The sequence below is a fragment of the Pteropus medius genome, unplaced genomic scaffold, assembly GCF_902729225.1.
Source record: "Pteropus medius unplaced genomic scaffold, Ma_sr-lr_union100, whole genome shotgun sequence".
NCBI lineage: Eukaryota > Metazoa > Chordata > Mammalia > Chiroptera > Pteropodidae > Pteropus > Pteropus medius.
The window spans coordinates 20,337,226-20,364,032 of NW_024344370.1; the positions used below are offsets into that span (position 1 = coordinate 20,337,226).

Here is a 26,807-nt window from a genome sequence, read left to right on the forward strand (position 1 = left end):
ACCTGAAAATTGCATGCATATATTTGTTTAACAATACTATACAAGCATTTTTCAGTGTCACTATCCTACCTTTAGTATGCTTCCAATTTGTCACTAGTATAAATAAATATGTGATGAACATCATTCATATAAATGTTGTATGCATCTATGATTATTTTTATAAATTCACAGAAGTGGAAGGTCAAAAGATACAAACATTTTTAAGGTTCTTGCTACAGATAAATTGGATGGACTTTTAGGAGGAGAGGAGTGACAATGCAATTCTCTCATCAAAGTTTCTAGATATTAAATGCAAGTCTGATTTTTTCTGGCCTTATACTTTAGTTATTTTTAATTTATTGCATCTTTTTTCTTTTAATTTGTATAAACCTTGATTCTATGACAAATGAGAATACAATTTATTACTTATAAATTGTTTTTTCTTGTTTCTTTGTTAAGAACTTTTCCATAATATCATTTTTATCTTTCCAGACGTGGGTTGGCAATAAGAGAAGAAAAATGAGCAGTAAAAATTCTGAATCAGGAGCAGCAACAGCAGGAACTGTGTCTGGTACCTCTTTGGCAGCTCCAGACATAACAGTCAGAAATGTGGTTAATATGGCTCGACCCTCAGGCCAACAGTCTTCTTGGACATCTGCCAATAATGATGTTATTGTAACTGGTATATATAGCCCAGCCAGTTCATCAAGTAGGCCAGGAACAAATAAACATACAAACACACAAATTACAGAAGCACATAAAATCCCTATTCAGAAAACAGCCAGTAAAAATGATACCGAGTTTCAGTTACATATTCCTGTTCAAAGACAAGTAGCACACTGTAAAAATGCCTCTCTGCTCTTAGGAGAAAAAACAATTATTTTGTCAAGACAGACAAGTGTGCTAAATGCTGGAAACTCAGTTTACAATCACACAAAGAAAAACTATGGAAGCTCTTCAATGCAAGCCTCTGAGATGATGGTACCTCAAAAGCCATCTGTGTGCCACCGACCTTGCAAAATTGAAGAAGTTGGAATTCAAAGGTCATATAAACCTGAACATACGGGTCTAGGATCACATAATTTATATGGGCAAAAGACACCTATTAGAGATCCTTACTGTAGAACACAAAACTTGGAAATCCGTGAAGTATTTTCATTAGCAGTTAGTGATTACCCCCAGAGAATTCTGGAAGGAAATACCCCACAAAAGCCTAATGCAGCAGAAGGAACTTGTTTGTCCATTGCAATGGAGACTGGAGATGCTGATGATGAGTATGCCAGAGAGGAAGAGTTGGCATTGATGGGAGCACAGATACCAAGCTACTCAAGATTTTATGAAAGTTGCAGTTCCCTTCGAGCTGAGAACCAAAGTACAGCTTTGCCAGGACCAGGAAGAAATATGCCAAAATCACAAATGGTGAATATTAGAGACCTGTCAGACAATGTACTGTATCAAAACAGAGACTACCATTTGACACCACAGACCTCATTACATACAGCATCTACTACAATGTACAGTAATACAAATCCATCACGGAGTAATTTTTCTTCACATTTTGCATCATCAAACCAATTAAGGTTATCACAAAACCAAAACAATTACCAGGTAATGTGTACTTTTTTTTTCCCCCTAATGTTTTTTGTTTTTGTTTTTGTTTTTGTTTCTTGTTTGTTGTTTTGTTTTGTTTTGTTTTGTTTTATACCATTGTTTGGTGTAAAAAGCTGTGTTGGTATCCAGTTAGACTTGAGACCTGGGTCACTTAACTCATATTTTGAAGTTATTTGAGATTTTTGTTTCAAAATTGTGGTTTGGGGTCAACTCTTTGAAGAATATTGTGCTTTTCTGGTCATTTTTTAAAATGAGTTTTTCTTCATGGAATATAATCATTTTTATAACATGGCAGCTTTCTACTGACATTTAAAATGATTTTATTCAGGAAATAATAGCCTGTTGGGAAACATGGCATTTCCCATCACTAAAATAGGACTAAAGTGGCTAGGTTTATCCCTTTGAACCTAGATTATTCTTGTAATGGTTTTTACTTGCAGTATGGGGAGATGTCACTAGATGAGTGGTGCTTTCCCTGGACACATAGCCAGACAAGTCAACCATTTCTCTAAGTGACAGTGGCTGAGAAGTAAAAGCCTGCAAAGACTCAGATAACTGCTTTTTCAAAAAGTAAATGCTTTATTCAAACATTAAGTGGAACATTAATCAGATAGTTCTTTTGAAAAATGTGTATAAGGAAGAGACATATTCAAAGTAAAAATTAAAGTAATTTTAGATCTGTGCAAAAATAGGTGGTATTTCTTTACTGTTTCATGAATTTAATTATTTAGATATGCTTCAAATATTCTCAACAGTGAGGTACATGTTACCTTAGAACATCTTTTAAGGACATAGATCTTCTCTCTGAGAAATCTGCTTCAGAGAATTCGAATAGCAGGGCATGGATGTTCTCCACTTTTTCTTGCTACTAGCTGGACACTAATTTGTTCAACCACAGTATGTAAGTTTTATCCAGCTTTAAGATGTTTTTAGGCTATTCTCAATCAATATAAGGAATAAACTTCTCTTACCTCCCTTCATCTTATAAATTTCGGATTCAAAATGAAAAGCAATAACAGCATATAAGAAATATCCCTCTGGCACTTAGCACTAACAGAAGAGTACTCAATAATCATCATTAGTTGTCATTTCTTACTGAGATACTACTCATTTTTCTGTTTGCTTTTTCCTAAAGCAAGCTTAAACTAACATTGAATCATACCATTAGCCTCTTTTCATTCCCTGCTCTTTTATACTATTTTACCCCTTCTGTATTTACTAATGATAGTAAAAACAATAACATTTACTATTTGTTGAAGGCTTTCCACATACTAGGCACCATCAGTCACTTTACATACCTGATCTCATTTAATGTTCATGGCAATTTAGACATACGGACATTTAATCCATGTTTCAATACCTGTCCAGGATCACAAAGCCAGTTCATGAGAGAAAAAGGACTGCAACTCAAAATATAGCATTATTTTTTCCTATTTTACCATACAGCCTAACAATATCAACTGTATTTGAATATTTGGAGGGCTGAGAGAACAGAGTGTAATTTTTAATTTTTCATAAGCCAACCACTACCCTAAGGAAAATTTAACCTATAGTGATGTCTTTTTATAGTATATGTTTCTTTCCTGATAGAACTTTTAAAGAGATTGAATTTGTTTTATATAAAATAACTTTTTAAATGAAATAAAACTTAGCAATTTTTTACTAGCTTCAGTTTCACCGTTATTATTTTAATTATTTTATTTTTTTAAATTCAGTTGACAAACAATATTATATTAGTTTAGAGTGCACAGTGATTAGACATTTATATAACTTATGAAGTGATCACTCTGATAAATATAGTACTCATCTGACTATGTAATAACCATACATAGTTATTACAATACTACTATATTCCCCATGCTATACATCCCCATGATTATATCGCAACTACAAATTTGTCCCTCATAAACTCCTCCCCCATTTCACCCATTCCCTCACTCTCTACATCCTATAACTATCAAAATCCTCTCTATATCTATGCGCTTGTTTCTGTTTTGTTTGTTCATTTATCCTGTTCTGTAGATTCCACATATAAGTGAAATCATATGACATTTGTCTTTGTCTTTCTTCGACTTATCCACTCAACACAATACCTTCTAGGTCCATCCACATTGTTGGAGGTGGTAAGATTTAATTCTTTTTTTTTTTTTTTTAGGCTGAGTAATATTCTGTTGTATATATGTACCACCTCTTCTTTATCTATTCATCCATTGATGGACACCCAGGTAGCTTCCATATCTTGGCTACTGTAAATAGAGCTGTGATGAACATATGAATGCACGTGGTCCTTCAAAGTAGTGTTTGGGTTTCTTCAAATAAATATCAAGAAGTAGGATTACTGGGTCTTTCTTTGTCTCTTGTTATAGTCTTTGTTTTAAAGTTTATTTTGTCTGATATACCAGGGTTCCCCCACCCCCAGGTGCAGACTGGTACCGGTCCATGGCCTGTTAGGAACTGAGCTGCATAGCAGGAGTTGAGTGGTGGGTGAGTAAACAAGGCTTCATCTGTATTTGCAGCTGCTCCTTGGTGCTGCTAGCATCACTGCCTCAGCTCCACCTCAGATCATCAGGCATTAGATTCTCATAGGAAAACCGGTCCCTGGTGCCAAAAAGGTTGGGGACTGCTGTGATATAGTATTACTACCCCAGCTCTTTTTTTATTAACGTTTTCATTAAATCTTTTTCCATCCCTTTACTTTCAGTCTTTGTGTGTCTTTTGATGTGCATTCATTCTCTCATAGGCAGCATATGTAAAGGTCAGTTTTTCTTTTCCATTCGGCCACCCTATCTTTTGATTGGAACATTTAATCCATTTACATTTAAAGTAATTGTTGATAGATATGTAGTTATTTCCATTTTATTATTCATATTTTTTTTCTTTTTTCCTTTTTCTTCTTAAAGAAGTCCCTCTAACATTTTCTGTAATATTGGTTTGGCAATGATGAAGTCCTTTAACTTTTTCTTGTCTGGAAAGATCTTTATGTGTCCTTCGATTCTAAATGATAGCTTTGCTGGGCAGAGTAATCTTGGTTGTAGGTTCTTAATTTTTATCACAGAATATTTTCTGACAGTCTTTTCTGGCCTGCAAATTATCTGTTGAGAAATCAGCTGACAGTCTTAATGGGAGCTCCCTTGCTAATTTTAAGGTGGTCTCTTTGTCTTTATCCTCTGGCATTTTAATTATGATGTATTTTGGTGTGGGCTTCTTTGGGTTCATCTTGTTTAGGACTCCACACTTCCTGAGCTTGTATGTCTGTTTCCTTCAACAGGTTAGGAAGGTTGTCTATCATTATTTTTTCAAATAGGTTTTCAATTCCTTGCTCTCTCCATTCTCCTTCTGATACCTCTTTGATGTGAATGTTGGTATACTTGATGGTTCCCTAGAGTCCCTTTAAACTATCATTACTTTTTTCTTTTGCTATTCTGATTGGATGTTTCTGCTACTTGATCCTCTAAATCACTGATTCAATCCTCTTCTTTATCTAATCTACTGTTGATTCCTTCTAATATACAGTTTTTTAATTTCAATTATTGTATTCTTCATTTCCAACAGGTTCTTTTTTATGTTTTCTATTTTCAGTTTTATGTGTCTTATCTCTGCTGAATTTCTCACTGAGATCATTGATAACTAGTGTTTTGAACACTGAATATGGTGGATCGCTTGTCTTTTTTTTTTTTTTTTACTGGAGATTTGTTCTGTTCTTTCATTTGAGATGTGTGTGTTTTTTGTTTTTTTTGTTTTTCTCTCCCCATTTTGATTGCTTCCCTGTATTTTTTTCTATGTATTAGGTAGGGTTGCTGTGTCTCCCATTCTTAGTGGTGTGGCCTTATGTAGTAAGTGTCTTGTGGGGCCAAATGGCACAATCTCCCTGGTCGCATGAGCTGGTGTGTCCCTTCTATAGGTTGTGTGTGCTCTCCTGTTGTAGTTGAGCCTTTATTGCTGTTTGCTTATCAATGGGAAGGATTGACCCTGGGACTGGTCGTGATGACTGGCCATGACCAGTGGAGAAGCTGCTGTGCAGGGACACTTACTACAGAGCAGGATTTGCTTTATCAGGTCTTTAGTGCCTGCCCTGTCTGCCTTGTGGGTGTGTCATCCTCAGATGTGACCCCAGGTGTTGCTCTGGCTCAGATCGAAGCTGGATACCAGACTGCAGATCAGGGCTTCCTGGGAGGGGCCCTGCCTCAGGCCAAGTTTAGCTGCAGCCTGTGCCCTTCCTGGGGTCACCTGTCATATGCCACCAAGCATTCTGCACATGGCTGCCACTTGGGCTGTGCTTGAAGGTGCCTGCAAGGCTAAGCTGCAAACCCAGGCATGCTGCTGGTAGTGCTACGACTGGGGCTGCTTAACAAGACGTACTGGGCATGCTGAGGCCAGATGATACTTGTTGGAGGTTTGTCAACCTTTGAGAGATTTTAGGAAAGTCTGCAGCATAAGCCAAGACTGGCTATTTGTATGGAAAAGCCACTGGAAATGACCTAGGTGGGTCTGCAGTCGGGTGGGGTGGGGTCTCAGGGAATCACTAGGGTGTGGTGAATGGTTTTACAATTTGATAGAAACTCAGATATGGAGCCCAGCTAGGCCTATGTGTGCAGACTGGGTAAGAGAAGGGCTCAACAAAAGAGCAATGGCTTCTGTCTGTATTTCTGTCTAGGGAAAAGGTGCCCCTTCAGCTCTAACCCTAGCCAGACAATTCATTTCCTCCCTGTATGTCCCTGGTGCCTGTTGAGCTGCTGCCCCAGCACTGGAACTCAGAGGGAGTGAGTTGTCAGTGGGTAAGTTTGTGCGTAGGCCCTTTAAGAGGTATGTCTGTGACTCCAGCAGTCTTCCATTTCACTCAGCCACAGTCTCCACTAGTTTCAGAGCTAGGATTTGTGGGGACTTCTCTTTCCAGCACCCAAGCCCTATTCTAGGGATCCTGGTATGGGGCTAGGACCCCTTACTCCTCTGGAGGAACCTCCACAGCCAAGAGACCCCTCTTAATTTTTAATGGCCAAACGTGGGTGTTGGACCATCCCATTCCATGTCTCTTCCCCACTACCCATCTTGATGAGCTTCTTTTGTACGTCCTTATAGGACTTCTGTTCAGTGAGGCTTCAGGTGATTCTCATTGATTATTGTTCTGTAATTTAGTTGTAATTTTGTTGTTGTAATGAGAGGAGGCGAGCACAGTGTTTACCTACTCCGCCACCTTGACTGTAAATTCACATCCCCTTTTTTTGAATAGTAATTTTTTTTTTAAAGAAAGGCTGTCTGATGTAACGATTTAGAGCATGAGCTTAAGGACTGATAGACCTAGGTCAAATCTAGGCTCTGCCACTTTGTACTCGTGCTATCTTGGGCAAGTGTCATAACCTCTCTGTGTAACAGTTTTCTTATTTGTATAATGTCTTTATTAACACCTACTTTTCAAGAATGCTGTTACATGAAATGGCACGTTATGTGTAAGGCTCCTTGTACATTCCCTGACACATAAACTTTTTTATATTTACAACCTCATAGTTATAAAGTTAATGAGACTCCGCTAGTCTAGGTCTTCTTTTTATTCCATTTTATTTCTTTAACAAAAAGGATGGAAGGAAGGTGAGGAAAATAGGGGATGGTAAGGTAAAATATAAAGTGTGATGCGCTTTACATTTTATTTCAAGTAAAATATTGCAGAACCCATAATTATCACAGGATCATTGAGGAAAAATAGCTGTAGTGCTTGCTTAAGACTTGATATCAGCTATCGACCTCACCATAATCTACATATTGAAAAGCTCATGTATAACTATTTATATTATACCATACCTTCGCCAACTTGACCTGAGGCAATATGGTAGAATGCCTGCAGAGAATCCTTGGGGCATCACTTTGGCTCTCCTTTCTTTTAATTAGTTGAGATTTGGGGAAACTAAGGCAGCCTGGGGAAGCATAATCCATAAGGATTAAAGTGTCAGTCTATTTGGGCTGCTATAACAAAAAATACTATAGTCTGGGTAGCTTAAACAACAAACATTTATTTCTCATAGTTCTGGAAGCTGGGAAACCCAAGATCAAGATGATGGCAGATTCTGTGTCTGGCGATAGCCCACTTCCTACTGCATTGATGTCTGTCTTCTGCGTCCTCATATGGCAGAAGGAAAAAGGGAACTTCCTGGGGTCTATTTTTGTAAAAGCACTATTCCCATTCATGAGGGCTCCATCCTTATGGCCTAGCCATCTCCCAAAAGTCCCACCTTTAAATACCATCACATTAGGATTAGTTTTCAACATGTGAATTTAGCTGGGACATTCAGTCCATGTTAGCTATCCTCTAAGATTTTAATGAAGATATACTACAATAGCCATATTACTGTTACATTAGGACTTAGAAAAATAGAACCTGTGGCCATTTTGGCAGTTTTCTAGCTACGAAACTATAAGCAAACAAGCGATTCTATTTAGTTTGACCCTGAGACTATGTACCAGCTATATCTGCTTCTCTCTGTTACACTTAGTATCTTCAAACTATTCCTGGAGGATAATCTAGTTCCAAACTATCTAGGTGAAGGAGTACAGATTGAAGAAATACTAGGGGATGCTAAGAAGTTAAAACCAGCTGTTTTGGAGCCACTTGAGGATATCATATTAAGGGTTAAATTGTAGTAAGGAAACTATCAGGAGGTTGCAATACCAAGATACTATAGCCCAGTTATATTTCAGAAATTCTCCAGGCTAACCTCACTTCTTTAGGGACAGATTGCAACCATATCGTTCTCAAAAGTGCCATTCACTTTTCATATTGATTCTTCGTCAGTCCATCTATTTGTCATAAAACTGCTGTGGTGATTAAAGTTTAATAATTGATGGTCATTTATGTGATGATATAGGAGCCTTTTGGAAGACAGATGCTATAAATACAGGATTTTTGTTGTGATTATTATTGTGACTGAGTAATTAACTGCATTCTCATCTTTCATGGACTTCCTAAGGACTTAGGAGTAAATAAAAGTAAAGCAATTTGAGCTTCCTTTAAAAGGTACTTTATAAGTATAATGCATTAGTGAAAGTGCTTTGGTAGTGCCTTCCAAATTTCTTCAGTATTTGTGGGCTTCATTGCACTTTTAAAAATAAATAAGAAAGTTTAATTGTTGTAGAAACTTTGAACATCATGGCATTCTAAACTAACACAAATGACATTTTGACCTGAGGAAAGTGAGGAAGGACCAATAAGATTGAATGACTTTGTTAAAATAACTCTCAGGAATATTCAACCTCAAAAAAGTAACAACAATAATCTGTGTTGAATAGCTGTAGTGAGCAGGGATCATTTTAAAACAACTTTATTGCGATATAATTCACATAATATAGAATTCACATATTAGAGTGTATAATAAAGTTGTTTCTTAATATATTCATAGAGTTGTTCAAATAGCAGCACAATCTGATTTTAAAACATTTAATAACCTCAAAAATGAACTAAATACCCATTATCACCAAATCTCCCATCCTAGCACTAGAAAACCACTAATCTTTTTTTCTGTTTCTGTGGATTTATGTATTCTGGATATTATTATAAATGTAATCATACCTTTGTAACTGACTTCTTTCAGTTAGCATAATTTTTTTAAGGATTGTCAAGGTTATCATATGTATCAGTACTTCATTTTATTGCTCTATGATATTACATTGTATGTATATAGCATATATTGTTTATCTATTTATTAGTTGCTGGACATTTGAGTTGTTTTTACATCTATTTTGAATAATGCTGCTATAGCATTCATATGCAAATTTTTGTGTTGACCTGTTTTCAAATTTGGGAGGTATATATCTAGGAGTGGATTTCTAGTTCATAGTTGAACTCTATGCTTAATGTTTTGAGGAACTGCCAAATTTTTTCCCCAAGTAGCTGAAGCCCTTCATACTCTCATCTCAATGTATAAGGGGTCCAATATTTCTCCAGATACTAACCAACACTTGTTATGTCAGTCATTTTTATTATAGCTATCATGGGTATGAAATATCTCATGATGATTTTTATTTGCATTTCCCTGATAGCTAACAATGTTAACCCTCTTTTCATGAGCTTATTAGCCATGTGAATACTTTACTTGGAAAAAAAAATTTATTCAGATAATTTCTCTATTTTTAAAATTGGCTCTTTTTGAGTTATAAGTGTTTAGTTTTTTATATATTCTTTATACTAATCCTTATTAGATTCATGACTTGCAAGAATTTGCTTTCATTCCATATGCTATCTTTTCACTTTCTTGAGGGTACTGTTTATACACAAACATTTTTAATTTGGTAAAGTTCAATTTACCTATTTTTTTCTATTATCACTTGTGCTTTTGGTGTATCTAAGAAACTAATTTCTAAGCCAAAGTAATGAAGACTGACCTCTATGTATTCTTATAAGAATTTTTTACTTGTATATCTTACATGTAGGCCTTTCATCTGTTTTAAGAAAGTGTTTGTGTATAGTGTGAGGTGAGAGTTCATCTTGGTTCTTTTTGCATATGGATACCTGGTTGTCACAGCATCATTTGTTGAAAATTCTATACATTTTTCATTGAATGGTCTAGCCATCCTTCTCAAAATCAGTTGATCATATGTAAGAGTTTACTTGTGGACTCTCAATTCTATTTTATATATATATTTATATATGTATTTATATATAGTCTATTTTATACTAATACCACATTTTTTGATAACTGTAGCTTTGTGGTAAGTTTTAAAATTGAAAAGTGTGAGTCCTCCAGCTGAGGGTTTTGTTGTTTTTTTTTTAATTATTTTGTCTATTCTGGGTACCTTTCATTTGCATATGAATTTTAGGATCAACTTGTCAATTTCTACGAAAAAGCCAACTGGAATTTTGATAAATTATGTTCCATCTGTATATCAATTTAGGATATTGCCATATCAAATATTGTATCTTCTGATCCATGTATGCCTTTCCACTCATTACATCTTCTATAATTTCTTTTAACAATATGTTCTACTTTTCAGTAGATAATTCTTGCACTTATTTTGTTAAATTTATTCCTAAGTGTATAACTCTTTTCGATGCTATTTAGATGGAATTTCTTTCTTAATTTAATTGTTAGATTGTTTATCAATTTTTACATTTCAATCATATATCCTAATAATGTACTGAATTAATATTTACTTAGATACTAGTGGATTCCTTAAGTTTTTCTATATATAAAATCATGTCATCTACAAGAACAGATAGTTTTACTTGTGTAAAACTTTACTGCATTTTATTTATTTTTCTTGACTAATTGCTAGCAACTCCAGTGCAATGTTAAATATAAGTGGTATGACCAGACATGTTTCTCTTCTTCTCAATCTTAGATGGAAAACATTCAGTCACTCACAATTAAATATGATGTTACCTGTTGCTTTTTGTGGATGCTCTTTATCAGGATGAGGAGATTCTCTTTTATTCCTGGTTTGTTTAGTGCTTTTGTCATGAAAGTGTGTTGATTTTTGTCAAATGCTATTTCTACGTCTAATGAGATATTCATATGCATCTTCCTTTATTCTATTAATATGGAGTATTATATCTTTTTAAAAATTTTTAGTAATTATTTTAACTTTTTTTTGTTTTATTAAGATATAATTGACTTATAGCGCATTATAAGTATAAGGTGTTTAGTATAATGATTTCAGTCATTTATATTGTGAAATTACCACAATAGGTGTAGTTAACATCCATCATCTTATATACATAAAAAAAGGAAAAAAAATTCTTTGTGATGAAAACTCTTGGGGACTACTCTCTTAACAACTTTCAAGTATACCATACAGCAGTGTTAACTGCAATTATTATATTGTACATTATGTCTTTAGTACTTATTTATCTTATAACTGAAAGTTTGTACATTTTGAACACCTTCATTCAGTTACCACCCCACAGTGCACACAACCTCTGGTAACCACAAGTCTGATCTCTTTTTCTATGAGTTTTTTTTTTACATTCCACATATAAATGAGATCATACAGTATTTGTCTTTTTCTGTCTGATTTATTTCATTTAGAATAATACCCTCAAGGTTGATCCATGTTGTCACCAATGGCAGGACTTCCTTCCTTTTCACAGCTGAATATTTTTCATAACTTCTTTATCCATTCATCTATGGACACAGACTATTTCCATATCTTGGCTATTGTAAATAATGCTGCTATGAACATGGGAGTGCAAATATCTCTTTGAAAAAGTGTTTTCATTGATAGTGGATATATTTCCAGAAGTGGAATTGCTCAATCATATGATAGTTCTATTTTTAACATTTCGAGGAACCTCCGTACTGTTTTCCTTAATGTTTGTACCAATTTAAAATTCCACCAGCAATGCACAAGTGTTGCCTTTTATACAGATTCTTGCCAGCATTTGTTATCTCCAGTCATTTTGACAATAACCATTCTAACAGAAGTGATGTGCTATTTCACTGTGGTTTTGATTTACTTTTTCCTTTTGATTGGTGAAGTTGAGAACCTTTTCATATACTTGTTAGGTATTCATATATCTTCTTTGGAAAAATGTCTATTGAAGTCCTTTGCCCATTTATTAATTGGATTATTAGGTTTGTGCTATTGAGTCGTATGACTCCATTATATCTTTTGGATATTAATCCTTTATCAGATATATGGCTTATAGATATTTTTCCCATTCTGTACATTGTCTTTATATTTTGTGGATTGTTTCTTTTGAAGTGCAGAGATTTTTAGTTTGATGTAGTCTCACTCAATTATTTTTAAAATTTTGTTACTTGCGCTTTAGGTGTTACAGACAAAAACTCATTGCCAAGTCCTATGTCAAGGACTTTTTTCCTATGTTTTCTTTTAGTAGTTTTATGGTTTCTGGTCTTACATTTAAGTCTTTAATCTATTTCGAGTTAAATTTTACAAATGGTGTAAGACAGAGGTCTAGTTTCGACTTCTTTACATGTAAATATCCAATTTATCAGCAGTATTTATTAAAGAGAACGTATTTTCTCCATTAAGTATTCTTGGATTCCTTGTCAAATTTTAATTGACCATAAATATAATAGTTTATTTCTGAGATCTTGATTCAGTTCCATTGGCGTATGTGTCTGTTTTATGTCAGTACCATACTTTTTTGATTACTATAGCTTTTTCATATAACTTGAAATCAGGAAGTGTGATGCCTACTACTTTATTTCTTCTCAGTATTGCTTTGGTTATTTGAAGTCTTTTTTGGTTCCATATAAACTTTTGGATTATTTTCTACTTTAGTAAAAAGTGCCACTAGAATCTTAAGTGGGATTGTATTGAATCTACAGATGGAGTTGGGTTTTTGGACATTTAAGAAATATGAATCTCTCCAATCCATGAACATGGATACTATTCCATTTACTTATGTCTTTCATAAATATCTTGTAATTTTCAGAGTAGAGGTCTTTCACCTCTTTTGGTTAAATTTATTTCTAAGTGTTTTGTTGTTTTTAATTCTATTGTAAATGGGATTGTTTTCTTTATTCTTTTTTTCAGATAATTTGTTGCTAGTATACAGAAACATTACTGATTTTTGTATGTTAATTTTGTATCCTGCAACTTTACTGAATTTGTTGATTAGATCTAACGTTTTTGATAGAGTCTTTAGGGTTTCCTATATATAAAGCCATTTCGTCTGCAAATAGAAACAGTTTTATTTCTTCCTTTCGAATTCTGATGCCTTTTACTTCTTTTTCTTATCTGATTGCCCTGGCTGGAACTTCCACTATTTGGTTGAATGAAAGTGGGTGCCCTTGTATTGCTCCTTATCTTAGAGGAAAAGCTTTCATCCTTACACCATTAAGTATGATGTTTACCATGAGCTTGTCATATATGACTTTTTTTTTTTTTATTTTGAGGTGCGTTACTTTTATACCCAATTTATTGAGTTTTTTTTTTAAATAACAAACATATTGAATTTTGTCAAATGCTTTTTCTGCATCTGTCGAAGTGGTCATATTTTTTCTTTTTTATCTATTAATGTGATGTGTCACGTTGATTGATTTGTGTATGTTGAACTATTCTTACATCCCAGGGATAAATGCCACTCGATAATGGCAAATTCTACTATTCATGTGCTGCTGAATTTGGTTTGCTAGTATTTTAATGAGAATTTTTGCATTTATATTTATCATGGATATTGGCCTATAGTTTTGTTTTTGTAGTATTCTTTTGTGACTTCGTTATCAGGGTAATGCAGACTGCGTAAAATTAATTTACGAGTGTTCCTTCTTGTTCATTTTTTGGAAGATTTTGAGGAAGATTTGCATCAATTCTTCTTTAAATGTTCAGTAAAATTCACCAGTGAAACCAACTGTTCCTGGCTCTTTTATGTTGTTGAGAGATTTTGATTACTAATTCAGTATCCATATGAGTAATTGATCTGTTCAAATTTTCTATTTCTTTCTTATTCAATCTTAGTAGATTATATGCCTCTAAGAATTTTTCCATTACTTCCAGGTTGTTTAATTTGTTGCTGTATAGTTGTTCAGAGTAGCCTCTTACGATACTTTTCATTTGTGTGGTGTCAGTAGTAATGTCCCCTCTTTCATTTGCAATTTTGTTGAGTTGGGTCCTCTATTTTTTCTTTGGTTAGTCTAGCTAAAAGTTTATCAAATTTGTTTATCTTTTCAAAGAACCACCTCTTAGTTTTGTTATTTTTTTCTATTTTATCCTGTTTTCTATTTGATTTATTTCTGCTCTTATTTTCACTATTTCCTTTCATCTGCTATATTTGGGCACAGTTTGTTTTTTTCTATTACCTTTAAGTGTAGACTTAGATTAGTTGAGATCTTTCTTGTTTCTAGATGTAGGTTTTTATTGCTATGAACTTTCCTTTTAGAATTGCATTTGCTGCATTCTGTAAGTTCTGATATGTTGTATTTCCATTTTTGTTTGTCTCAAGAAACTTCTTTATTTCTCCCTTTAATTTTTTCTTTGATATATTGTTTGTTCAGGAGAGTGTTAATTTCCATGTGTTTGAGAATTTTCCAGTTTTCTTTTTGTAACCGATTTCTAGTTTCATGCCATTGCTCTCAGAGAAGTTACTGGGCATGAGTTCAGTCTTTTTGAATTTGCTACAACATGTTTTGTTTCCTAATATATGGTCTATCATAGAATGTGTTTCTTGTGCACTTGAGGAGAATGCATATTCTGCTGTCATTTGAATGCTCTGTATATATTTGTTAGAATTTTTGATTTATTGTGTTGTTCAAATTCACTGTTTTCTTATTGAATCTCTGTATGATCTATCCATTGCTGAGAGGAGGGTAGTAAAGTCCCCAAATATTATTGCATTACTGTTCATTTCTCCTTTCAGCACTGTTAGTTTTTGCTTTATATATTTAGTTGCTCTGATGTTGGACACATAAGTGTTTATAATTGTTATATGTTCTTGGTGTATTGATCCCCACATAATGGTTTTATTTGTCTCTTTTTACCATTTTTAGGTTAAAACCTATTTTGTCTGATGTAAGTATAGTTGGCTTTGCTTTTTTTGGTTACCTTTTGCTTGAAATGTCTTTTTCCATTCCTTTGCTCTCTAGCTATGTTTGTCTTTAAGACTAAAGTTCATCTCCTATAAATAGCACATTATTGAATCTTGTGTTTTTTATCCATTCATCCATTCTATGTCTTTTTTTATTGGATAATTTAATCAATTTACATTTAGAGTGATTATTGATAAGTGGTCTGCTGCTAAAGAACTTCAACTTCTACTTTTTCAGGAAATTCTTTATTCTTCATTTTTTTCTGAAGGACAGCTTCTCCATGTATAGAATGCTTGATTGACATATTCAATATTTTGAATATGTCCTCCCATTCTTTCCTGGCCCCCCCCAAAAAAAATGTTCCATTGAGATATCCCAGAACAGTCTTATGATGATTCTCTTGTACGTAACTTTCCTTTTTTTCTCTTGCTTATTGCAAAATTCTTCCTTTGTCTTTGACTTTTGACAATTCAACTATAATATGTTTAATGTAGCCCTGTTTGGGTTCAACCTATTTGAGAATTTTTGAGTGTGATGGAACTGGATGACCATTTATCTTCCCAAGTTAGGGAATTTTTCAACTATATTGCTTTAAATATACTTTGTCTCTTTATCCTTCTCTTCTTTTTGAATTCCCATAATACGAATATTGTTTCTTTTCCTGTGTCTCATGACTCCTGTAGGCTTTCTTCATTCTTTTTCATTCTTTCTTTTACTCCTCTGACTGGGTAATTTCCAATGTCCTATACTCCAGGTGGCTGATCCTTTCATCTGCATGGTCAGGTCTACTTTTGAAATTCTAGTAAATTCTTCTGTTTACTTGTATTTTTATTTTTTTAAATATTTTTTCTATTTTTCCAATTAGAATTGACATACAATATTATATTAGTTTCAGGTATACAACATAGTGATTAGACTCATATAACATAGAAAGTGATCACCCCGATAAGTCTAGTACCCATCTGACACCACACATAGTTATTATAATATTATGGACTATATTCTCTATGCTGTACTTTACGTCTCCATGACTGTTTTTATAATTGGCAATTTGTACTTTTTAAAAAAATAATTTTAATGTTTTTAATTATAATCGGCGTACAATATTATATTAGTCTCAGGTGTACAATATGGCGATTAGATATTTATATAACTTATGAAGTGGTCACCCCAATAAAGCTAGTACCCATTTAACACCATACATAGTTATTATAATATTATTGACCATATTCCTTATGCTATACTTTACATCCCCAAGACTGTTTTGTAACTGCTAATTTGTACTTCTTAATCTCTTTCCCTTTTCACCTATTTCCCAAAACCTCTCCCATCTGGTAACCATCAAAATGTTCCCTGTATCTTTGAGTTTGTTTCTGTTTTGTTTGTTTATTTATTTTGTTCTTTAGATTCCACGTGTAAGTGAAATCACATGGCATTTGTCTTTCATTGTCTGACTTACTCCGCTCAACACAACACCCTCTATGTCCATCCATGTTGTTACAGATGGCAAGATTTCATTATTTCCTTATGGCTGAATGGTATACCATGTTTTAAAGTTTATTTTGTCTAATATAAATATTGCTACCCCAGATTTTTTTTTAATTTCCATTTTCATGAAATATCATTTTCCATCCCTTTACTTTCAGTCTATTTGTCTTTTTATCTAAAATGAATCTCTTGTAGGCAGTATAGTAAGAGTCTTGTTTGCTTATCCATTAAACCACACTATTGTTTGATTGAAGAAGTTAATCCATTTCTATTTGACATAATTGTTGATAGATATGTAGTTATTGCCATTTTATTATTCACATTTTTTTATCTTTTTTTCTTCTTTTTCTTAACTCTAACATTCCTTGCAATACTCGTCTGGTGTTGATGCAATCTTTTACCCTTTTGTTGTCTGGGAAGCTCTTTATCTCTCCTTGGATTCTAAATGGTACCTTTATTGTGTAGAGTAATCTTGGTTGTAGGCCTGTTTTTCATCAATTAAAATATTTCATGCCAGTCCCTTCTGGCCTGCAATGTGTCTGAGGAGAAACCATCTGAGAATCTTATGGGAACTCCCTTATAGGTGACCAATTGCTTTTCTCTTGCTGTTTGTAAGATTCTGTCTTTGTCTTTAACCTTTGGCATTTTAATGATGATGTGTCTCAGTGTGAGCCTGTTTGGATTCATCTTGATTGGGATTCTGCACTTCCTGAGCTTGTATGTCTATCTCCTTGCCGGTTAAGAACGTTTGCCTACTTTATTTATTCAAATAGATTTTTAATTTCTTGCTCCCTCTCTTCTCCTTTTGGTACCCCTATGATGTAAATGTTGGTACACTTGATGTCGTCCCAGAGATCTCTTAAACTATATTTTTACATTCTTTTTATTGCTGCTGTTCTAATTGGCTGCTTTTCTAAATCACTGATTCGATCCTCTGCTTTATCTAATCTACTGTTTCTTATCATGTTTTTAATTTTGATGTATTTTAAATTATCTATTGTTTCTTTTGTTGCTTATGCTTTTGATATTATATTTAAGAAATAATTGCCAAATCTAATGACATGAAGCTATTCCCCTATGTCTTCTTTTAATAATTTTATAGTTTTAGCCTTTATGTTTAGGCTTTTGTTCTACTTGAGCTAATTTTGTATGCGGTGTAAGGTAAGGGTCCTTAGATCTAAAGTAAGTCTGTTATTGACACAATATAACTTAATCCTGTTTTTTTGATCTATTATTTCAATCTGTCTTTTAATTGGAAAATACAATCAAATTACATTTAAAATAATTACTGATCTCAAAAGACTTTCTATTGCCATTATATTAGTTATTTTCTGTATGCCTTATGTTTTTATCCCTCATTTCCAACAGTACTAACTTCCTTTCTATTGTATTGTTTTTGCAGTGACCCGTTTTAATTTCCTTCTCATCTTTCGTACATATTGTATAGATTTTTTGTGGTTATCATGGGGATTATCTGTAATTTCTTAAAGTTATACCAATCTATTTTCTTTTGTTTTGTTTTGTTTGTTTTACATTTGATAGTTTCTTTTACTTAGGTTTATGTTTGATTTTAGGTTTTGCTTTTTGTTTCTTTCCTTAGTTTTGAATATGTGAAACATTTACATGGTTCAGAAGTCAAAATTATTACATAAAAAAGTTAAACTCAGCAATCTTGTCCCCATCCCATCCTTGTCTATACATGTTTCTTTTTTTTTTGACTTCTACTCATGCTTTATTACATGTATTTGTACTTTAATTTAGTTATATGTGTTTATTTATTTATCTTAATTAATTTTTTATTATGGTAACATTGGTTAATGAAAGCTAGTAAGTTTCAGGTGTACAATTCAACAGTAATGCATATATATATAGCATTGTGTGTTCACCACCCATAGTTAGATTTCTTTCTGTCACCACATATTTGACCCCTTTTACCCCAACTACCTCTCTTCTCTCCCCTCGCCGCCTCTGGTAACCACTAGTCTATTGTCCATGTCCCTGAGTCTCTATTTGTTTGTCCTGTTTGTTCGTTGCTTTTATATACTAATCTATTTTAAATCGATACTCACTTAAATTCAATTGCATACAGAAACATTATTCCTTTAGAGCTCTGGCCACCCACTTTATTTTACTGATGCTACAAATTACATCTTTATGTATTTTGTACGCATTTACATAAATTTATATTTAATTGTGTGCCTTTGTTTTCAAATTCCTGTAGAAAATTGAGAAGTAGAGTTATAAGCCAAAAATTACAGTAATACTGGTTTTAATATCTGTCCATGTATTTACATTTACTGGAAATTTAGAATTTCATATGGCTTTGATTTAATGTCTAGTATTTTTTGTTTCAACTCGAAGGACTCTCTTCAGCATTTCTTGCACGGGCAGACCTAGTGATAATAAACTCTCTCAACTTATATTTATATGGAAATGTCTAATTTCTCCCTCACTTTCAAAAAACAGTTTTGCTGGATATATAATTCTCAATTGACTTTTTTATTTTTTCAGCGTTGCATCCAACTCCTTTCTCACCTGCAAGCTTTTGGCTAAGAACAACTCTAATAATCTTATTAAGATTATTATTGACACTTCCTGTATACGATGAGTCACTTTTGCTGCTTCCAAAATTCAATCCTTGTCTTTGTCTTTTAACAGTTTGATTATGTGGATTTGTTTCTATTTTCCTCACTTGCGGCTTTAAAGCTTCTTGGATTTCTATATCAATGACTTTCCACAAATTTCTGAAGTTTTAAGCTATTATTTCTTTAAATCATCTTTCTTCCACTTTTTCTTTCTCTTTTCCTTCTGGGACTTCTATAATGGTTGCGTTCATCTGCTCGTTGATGCTCCAAAAGTCTTTTCGGTACTGTTCACTTTTTTTTTTAATGATTTTTTTCTTTTTGTTTCTAAAACATGATACTATCAAATAACCTATCCTTAAGTTCATGGATTCTTTCTTCTACCTCTTCCAGTCTTATGTTGAACTTCTGTAGTAAAATTTTCATTTATCGTATTTTTCAGCTCCAAATTTTCTGTTTAGCTTTTTCATATTTTCTATTCATTTGTTGATATTCTCCTTTTGTTTATACATATCTCTCTGATTTTCCTTAATTTATTTTGTCTATCTTTTCCTTTAGTTTTTTGAGTATATTTAAGATACTGGTTTTAAAATACTTGTTGAGTAAGTTTGATGTCTGTGTTTCTTTGGGGTATTATATGGATATTTATTTTTGTTTCTTTAAATGGGCAATGTTTTTTCTTTTTTTTAAATTAGGCACATGTCCAGCAGTGTCTTCTGTACTTTATACCTCATAATTGAAAAACATCTAAGAAGCATTGCTTATTAAAACAGAATGATTTATAGATTTTAATGCTCAATTAATACCATAATAAATGATGAAAATCTGAAACATTGATTTATGAATCTCTTGCTGCTGAACTTTGCTGAAAAACATGGTTATTACCTACTCTAAACTAGTTCCAAGCCTGGGTTACCTCTTGACTAAACTATTATAAAATATTCTATACTTATTCATTATACACATTTAGTCAAATTAATCATCTTAATGTATACAAATATAGTTCTGACCATAGAACTCATTTACTTAAAAATCTTCAATGGCTCTCCATTTTTTACAGAATTAGATATAATGTACCTTTGCATTCATGTCTTATATAAAGTTATTGTTTCAATTAATCAAATTTCATTTAATGGCATGCTAATTAATAATATACTTAGTTTTCCTTGCTCACGCAAAATATATTTCACATAGAAGCTTTACTAGACCCATAAACCAGTCTGAAAAATTTTAAATAGAATATACCATGTATGTGTGGAATTGTCTTTATAACAAATATTTTGAAATCAAATAAATGATTTTTTGGTGTATATTCCCTGCGTGACTATATAAAAATAATTAAACTAAATTATTTTAAACATGATACCTTGTCCTTAATAATCTCATAGTCTAGCAGATATATCACAGCAGAGTTATATTTAGTATCTAAATTGTATAAAGTGAAATAGGGTAAAAATTCCTTTAAAATTATTTAAAACATCCATCAAAGTTATCTATCTATATCTGTATATATGTGTGTATATATATATATATATATATATAATATCACAGAAAGTAATATATATAATATATATTATATATATATTATATATATAATATATATTATATATACAATATATATAATATATATAATGTATAACCATCTACACTAATGTGCATAGAAAATGTATAATAAATATTCTGATTTATGGTATCTGTTTTAATAATTGGATTTGTAAACTTTAAGTATCCATATGCCGTGACTCCAGTTTACATCCAAACAAGTGTGTTACCTCCTTTAATGTACCCACTCTTAGCAAAGAGAAGCAAATTTCAAACATTAGGCACTTCCTTGCATTTACATTCAGAGTTGTGACTCTACACCTCTTCATTAATTTGAACAAGGCCAATTAGTTTGGAGAAGCAGTTTTATGATAGTCATAAAAAGTGTATTCCAGTAATCTCTAGACTGTCTAGTTCTCATCTATTTGATGAGCTAGACCTTTCTTTAGAAATATGTTTTATATTTATCTTCTCAATTTCTACTTCCTCTAAGCTAGTTCCAAGCCTGGGTTACCTCTTGACTAAACTATTATAAAAATTTCTATACTTATTCAATTCATTACACACATTTATTGAAATTAATCATTGTAATGTATAAAAATACAGTTCTGATCATAGAACTCATTTACTTAAAAGTGGCTCCCCATTTTTTACAGAATTAGATATAAATGTATCTTGGCATTCATAGCCTACAGAAAGTGATCCAAACTCTTTCTAGTTCTAGATGAACTGTTCATTCCCAACGATACCCTATTCTTTTATTCCACTGTGCTCATACCATTATTTTCTCCTAGAATGCTCTCTTTTTTGTTTCTGTCTATCAAAATTCTGCTCACCTTTTAAGGTTCAGCTAGGATATTAATCCTCAAGTTGATGTAATTTTGCCATATCTTGAACTCCTATAGCGCTTCATTTATTGTACCTCCTTTATGACACTAATCATAGTTTTCTTTGTATTAAAGCTATTCATGTACCTGTCTTATCTTTCCCTCTCAGATCATAGTTCTTGCCTTTCAGGAAATTATGTTTTACCCAGTTTTTAAAAAAATTCCTGTAACACCTAAATCAGCACCTTGTATGGAAGAGATGCCTGATGAATATTTGAACAGAATTCATATATGATCTTGGAAAGTTACCTGTACTTATTTCAATAATGTTCAATTTGTCAAAAAAGTTTTTGAAGTTTTTAAGCGCCTGTAGGATTACCCTAAATGCTGTTTTGGTGAAAAATCTTTGTCATTTGAGGGGAAATTTGATTTTGGAAATAGAATTCATTCTGAGACACGGTTAGTGAATAATATGGATGTTCATTCTGGGCTGTTATATTTTCAGTTAATAAAAAGGAATATGAAATAATGAGAGAATCTCGGGATGAGTCATGAAATGACTATTCCAAAAGAAAAGTTCCCAAGATGCTTTCAAGAATGACAATATCATTGTAATGGCTTTATACCTTCCTAAGTTTTCTACATTGAAGCATACAGTACTCATTTGGATGTGTAAGTGCTAATATATTTGTTAAATCAGACTTCTCTCCTTGTAGATTCACCTTGCATTTTCCAAACCAGGGTGTTGCAAAATGCATTTGAAATTTAAATATCATTTAAATGAGAAGTAGATTGCCCTGATCATTCGAAATACTGTATTTTATTGTTTCTGGTAAGAGAAAATTTGACATTACTATTGAACCAAACAAAACTTCCTAAATTGGAGGGAAATATATTTCTACAGTTACCATAATTCAAAAAAGCTTAGAAATTTAGCTATTATGCCTGGCTGTTCTTGAGTTTTTACCAGAAGCATAAGAAACTAAAGAACATATTTAAAGTAAATGATAGAGTGTAGTTGGATATAGCATTTGAAAATCACAAAACTGGCGCCTCAGAATTGTAAAATAAAAAAGTGAAACTTTATCTTGTCCCAAATCTCATGAGATTTACAACATTAGTATATTAATGTGCTTATAAAAGTTTTTCATTTTCTTAGTTATATACAATTGACTTAAGCAGGAAACCACATTTTGTATTCTTTTTTTTTAAATTTATTTATTTATTTTTATTATGGTGACATTGCTTAATAAAATCCAATAAGTTTCATCTGTACACTTTAACAGTAAGGCAAATATATATTTACATGGTCTGTTCACCTCCATAGTTAGATTTCTTTCTGTTGCCACATATTTGACCTGTTTACCCTGTCTACCTCCCCCCTACCCCAACACTCTAACCTTTGGAAATGACTACTCTACACTCCATGTCCATGAGTCTCCTATTCATTTGTTCCTTTTAGGTTTATATCACACATATAAGTGATATCATGTGATTTTCAACTTTTTCTGTCTGGATAATTTCGCTTAGCATGAATTCCTAGAGGTCCGTCCATGTTGTCACAAATGGCAGTATTTTATCTCTTCTTATGGTTGAGTAATATTTCATTGTGTATGAATATATATATTACATATATTATATATTATATATACATATATATGTATATATACGTATATATATGTGTGTATATATATACACACACACATATATATACACATATATATACGCATTTATATATACATATGTATGTGTATATATATACATATACACACATATATAATGTGATATATACATATATTTATACACACACACACACACACACACACACACACACACACACACATATATATATATATATATATATATATATATATATATATATATATACACAGACATCAGTTTATTTATGCAATCATCTATCGTAGGATGCTTCAGTTGCTTCCATGTCCTGCCCACCACGAATAACCCTGCTAGGAACATCGGTGTGCAAATATCTTTTCAGATATAGGTTTTCAAGACTTTGGGGTAAATACTCAGTAGACGGATTGCTGGATCAGATGGTAGATCAATTTTAGTTTTTTGAGGAACCTCCATACTGTTTTCCATAGTGGCTGTACCCATTTGCAGTCCCACCAGCAGTGTATGAGGGTTCCTTTTTCTCCGCATCCTCTCCATCATTTGTTATTAATCGTGCTGTTGATTATAGGTATTCTAACAGATGTGAGATGTTATCTCATTGTTGTTTTGATTTGCATTTCCCTAATAGCTAATGATGATGAGCGTCTAATCAAATATTTGTTGGCCATTTGTATGTTCCCTAGGGAGAAGTGTCTATTCCGGTCATCTGCCCATATTTTGATTGGATCAATTTTTGTTGTTATTGATATTGAGTTGTATGAGTTCTTTGTGTATTTTGGATATTAGGCCCTTATTGGAGGTGTTGCTTGCAAATATATTTACCCATTCAGATGGTTGTCTCTTTACCTTGTTGACGATTTCTTTTGCTGAGCAGAAGCTTTTTAATTTAATGTAGTCCCATTCATTTATTGGGAAGTATTGCCTTTGAGGTCAAATTCATAAAATCATCTGTAAGTCCAAGGTCCTTGAGTTTAGTTCGTATATTTTCTTTTATGCATTTTACTGTTTCAGGTCTTATATTCAGATCCTTAATCCATTTTGAGTTATTTTTGATATGTAGTGATAGACAACAGTCTAGTTTCATTCTTTTGCAGGCGGCCTTCCAGTTTTCCCAGAACAATTTATTGAAGAGGCTTTCCTTTCTCTACTGTATATTTTAACATTTTTGTTGAAAATTATTTGCCCATATAAATATAGGCTTACTTCTGGACTCTCGATGCTGTTCCACTGGTCTAAGTGTCTGGTTTGCTGCCAATACCATGCTGTTTTAATTACTGTAGCTTTGTAGTATAATTTGAAGTTGGACAGAGTGATGCCTCCAGCCTCGTTCTTTTTTCTCAAGATGTCTTTGGCAATTCGGGGTCTTTTGGGCTTTTATACAATTTTGATGATTTTATGTTTTATGTTTTTTTTTTTTAATGCTGATGGGATTTTGATTGTAATTGCATTAAATCTGTATAATGCTTTAGGTATTATGGCCATTTTAACTATATTGTTTCTTCCAATCCAATAACGCGGAATATCTTTCCATTTCTTTGTATCTTCTTTGATTTCTTTCAATACAGTCTTATAGTTTTCAATATATGGGTCCTTCACATGTTTCATTAAATTAATACCTAGGTATTTTATTCTTTTTGTTGCAATTGCAAAATGAATTTTTTTCCACTTCTTTTTCTGACGCTTCATTATTAGAGTATAGGAACGCTGTGGATTTTTTAAACGTTGATTTTGTATCCAGACACTTTACTCTATTTACGAATTCTAGCAGTGTTCTTGGGGAGTTTTTAGGGTTTTCTATATAGAGAATCATATCATCCATAAATAGTGACATTTTGACTTCTTCATGTCATTTTTGGATGCCTTTTATATCTCTCTCTTTCCTGAATGCACTCGCTATGCCTTCCAATGATATACTGAATAACAGTGGCGATAGTGGACAGCCTTGCCTTGTTCTTGATCTTAGAGGGAAGGTTTTTAGTTTTTCACCATTAAGTATAATGTTGGCTGAGGGTTTGTCATAAATGGCCTTTATTATGTTAAGATACTTTCCTTCTATACTGATTTTGTTTAGTGTTCTGAACATAAATGGATGCTGTATCTTGTCGAAGGCTTTTTCTTTATCTATTGATATGATCATATGATTCTTATTTTTTAATTTGTTTATGTGGTGTATTACATTAATTGATTTGTGTATGTTGAACCATTCCTGTGTCCCTAGGATGAAGCCTACTTGATCGTGGTGTATAAATTTTTTTTTTAATATTTTGCTGTATTCCATTCAGTAGTATCTTATTTAGGATTTTTGCATCTGTATTCATGAGAGATATCAGTCTCTGGTTTTCTTTTTTGTGTGTTATCTATACCACGTTTTAGTATCAGGGTAATATTGGCCTCGTAAAATGAGTTGGGAAGTATTGCCAGCTGTTCAATTCTTTGGAAGAGTTTGAGGAGAATAGGTAGAATTCACTGGTGAAGCCATCTGGTCCTGGACTTTTACTTTTTGGTAGGTTTTTGATAATTGCTTCAATTTCCATACTGCCTTTCTCTTATCTTTTCTCTTTGTCTTTACTGAGTCTAGCCAGGGGTTTGTCAATTTTATTAACCTTCTCTTTTTTGCATTTATTTTTTCTATCGATATTTTTTATTTCAATTTCATTTATATCTGCTCTAATTTTGATGATTTCTGTCCTGCTGCTCTCTTTAGGTTTCATTTGTTCTTCCTTTTCTAGGTTTTTTTTTTTATGATGAAGCGTTTTTATTTTATTTATTTATTTATTTATTTATTTATTTTTTATTTGGGCTCATTATTGTTTTTGGTGATAGGCCTTTAATGATTTGAACTTTCCTCTTATAACCACTTTTGCCCTATCTCAAAAGTTTGATATGTTGTACTATCATTATCATTTGTTCTATGTATTACTTGATCTCTCTTTTTATTTCTTCTCTGACCTGGTTATTCTTCAGTAGTATGTTGTTTAATCTCCATGTATTTGTGGTTCTTTCTGCTTTCTTTTTGCAGTTGATCTCTAGTTTCAAAGCATTATGATCAGAGAATATGGTTAGTATGATTTCAACCCTCTTATATTTGTTGAGGCTATCTCCATGTCCTAGTATGTGGTCAGTCCTTGAGAATGTTCCATGTGCACTAGAGAAGAATGTATATGGAGCTGTTTTGGGATGGAAGGCCCTGTAATGTCAATTATGTCTACTTGGTCTAATGTGTCATTTAAGGATGTTATTTCCGTATTGATTTTCTGTTTGGATGATCTGTCCATATCCGACGGTGAGATATTTAGGTCACCTACGATGATAGCACTTTGGTCTATTTCACCGTTTAGTTCTGTTAGTAATTGCTTTACATATTTCGGGGCTCCTTGATTGAGACCACAAATACTAAGAAGTGTTATATCTTCTTGCTGTATATTTCCATTTGTCATTATGAAGTGTTCCTTAGTATCTTTCTTTACCTTTTTTTTTAAATTTTGAAGTCTATTTAATTGATATTAGTACCACTACTCCTGCTTTTATCTGAGTGCCTTTGCTTGAAATATTATTTTCCAGCCTTTCACTTTGAGTCTTTAATTGTCTTTGGAGCTGAGAATTGTTTCCTGGAAACAGCATATGTTTGGGTTTTGTTTTTTGATCCAATCTGCAACTTTGTGCCT

At 32.8% G+C, this 26,807-nt stretch overlaps 1 protein-coding gene across 1 annotated transcript in view; it reads left to right on the plus strand.

Annotated features, from left to right (window-relative positions):
• Positions 1 to 26,807, plus strand: part of HDX (highly divergent homeobox) — a 184,056-nt gene that overhangs the window by 32,308 nt on the left and 124,941 nt on the right. Inside the window, exon 3 of the mRNA XM_039870224.1 lies at positions 472 to 1,587. Coding sequence (XP_039726158.1) covers positions 472 to 1,587 — 1,116 coding nt within the window. The remainder of the gene's footprint in view (positions 1 to 471; positions 1,588 to 26,807) is intronic.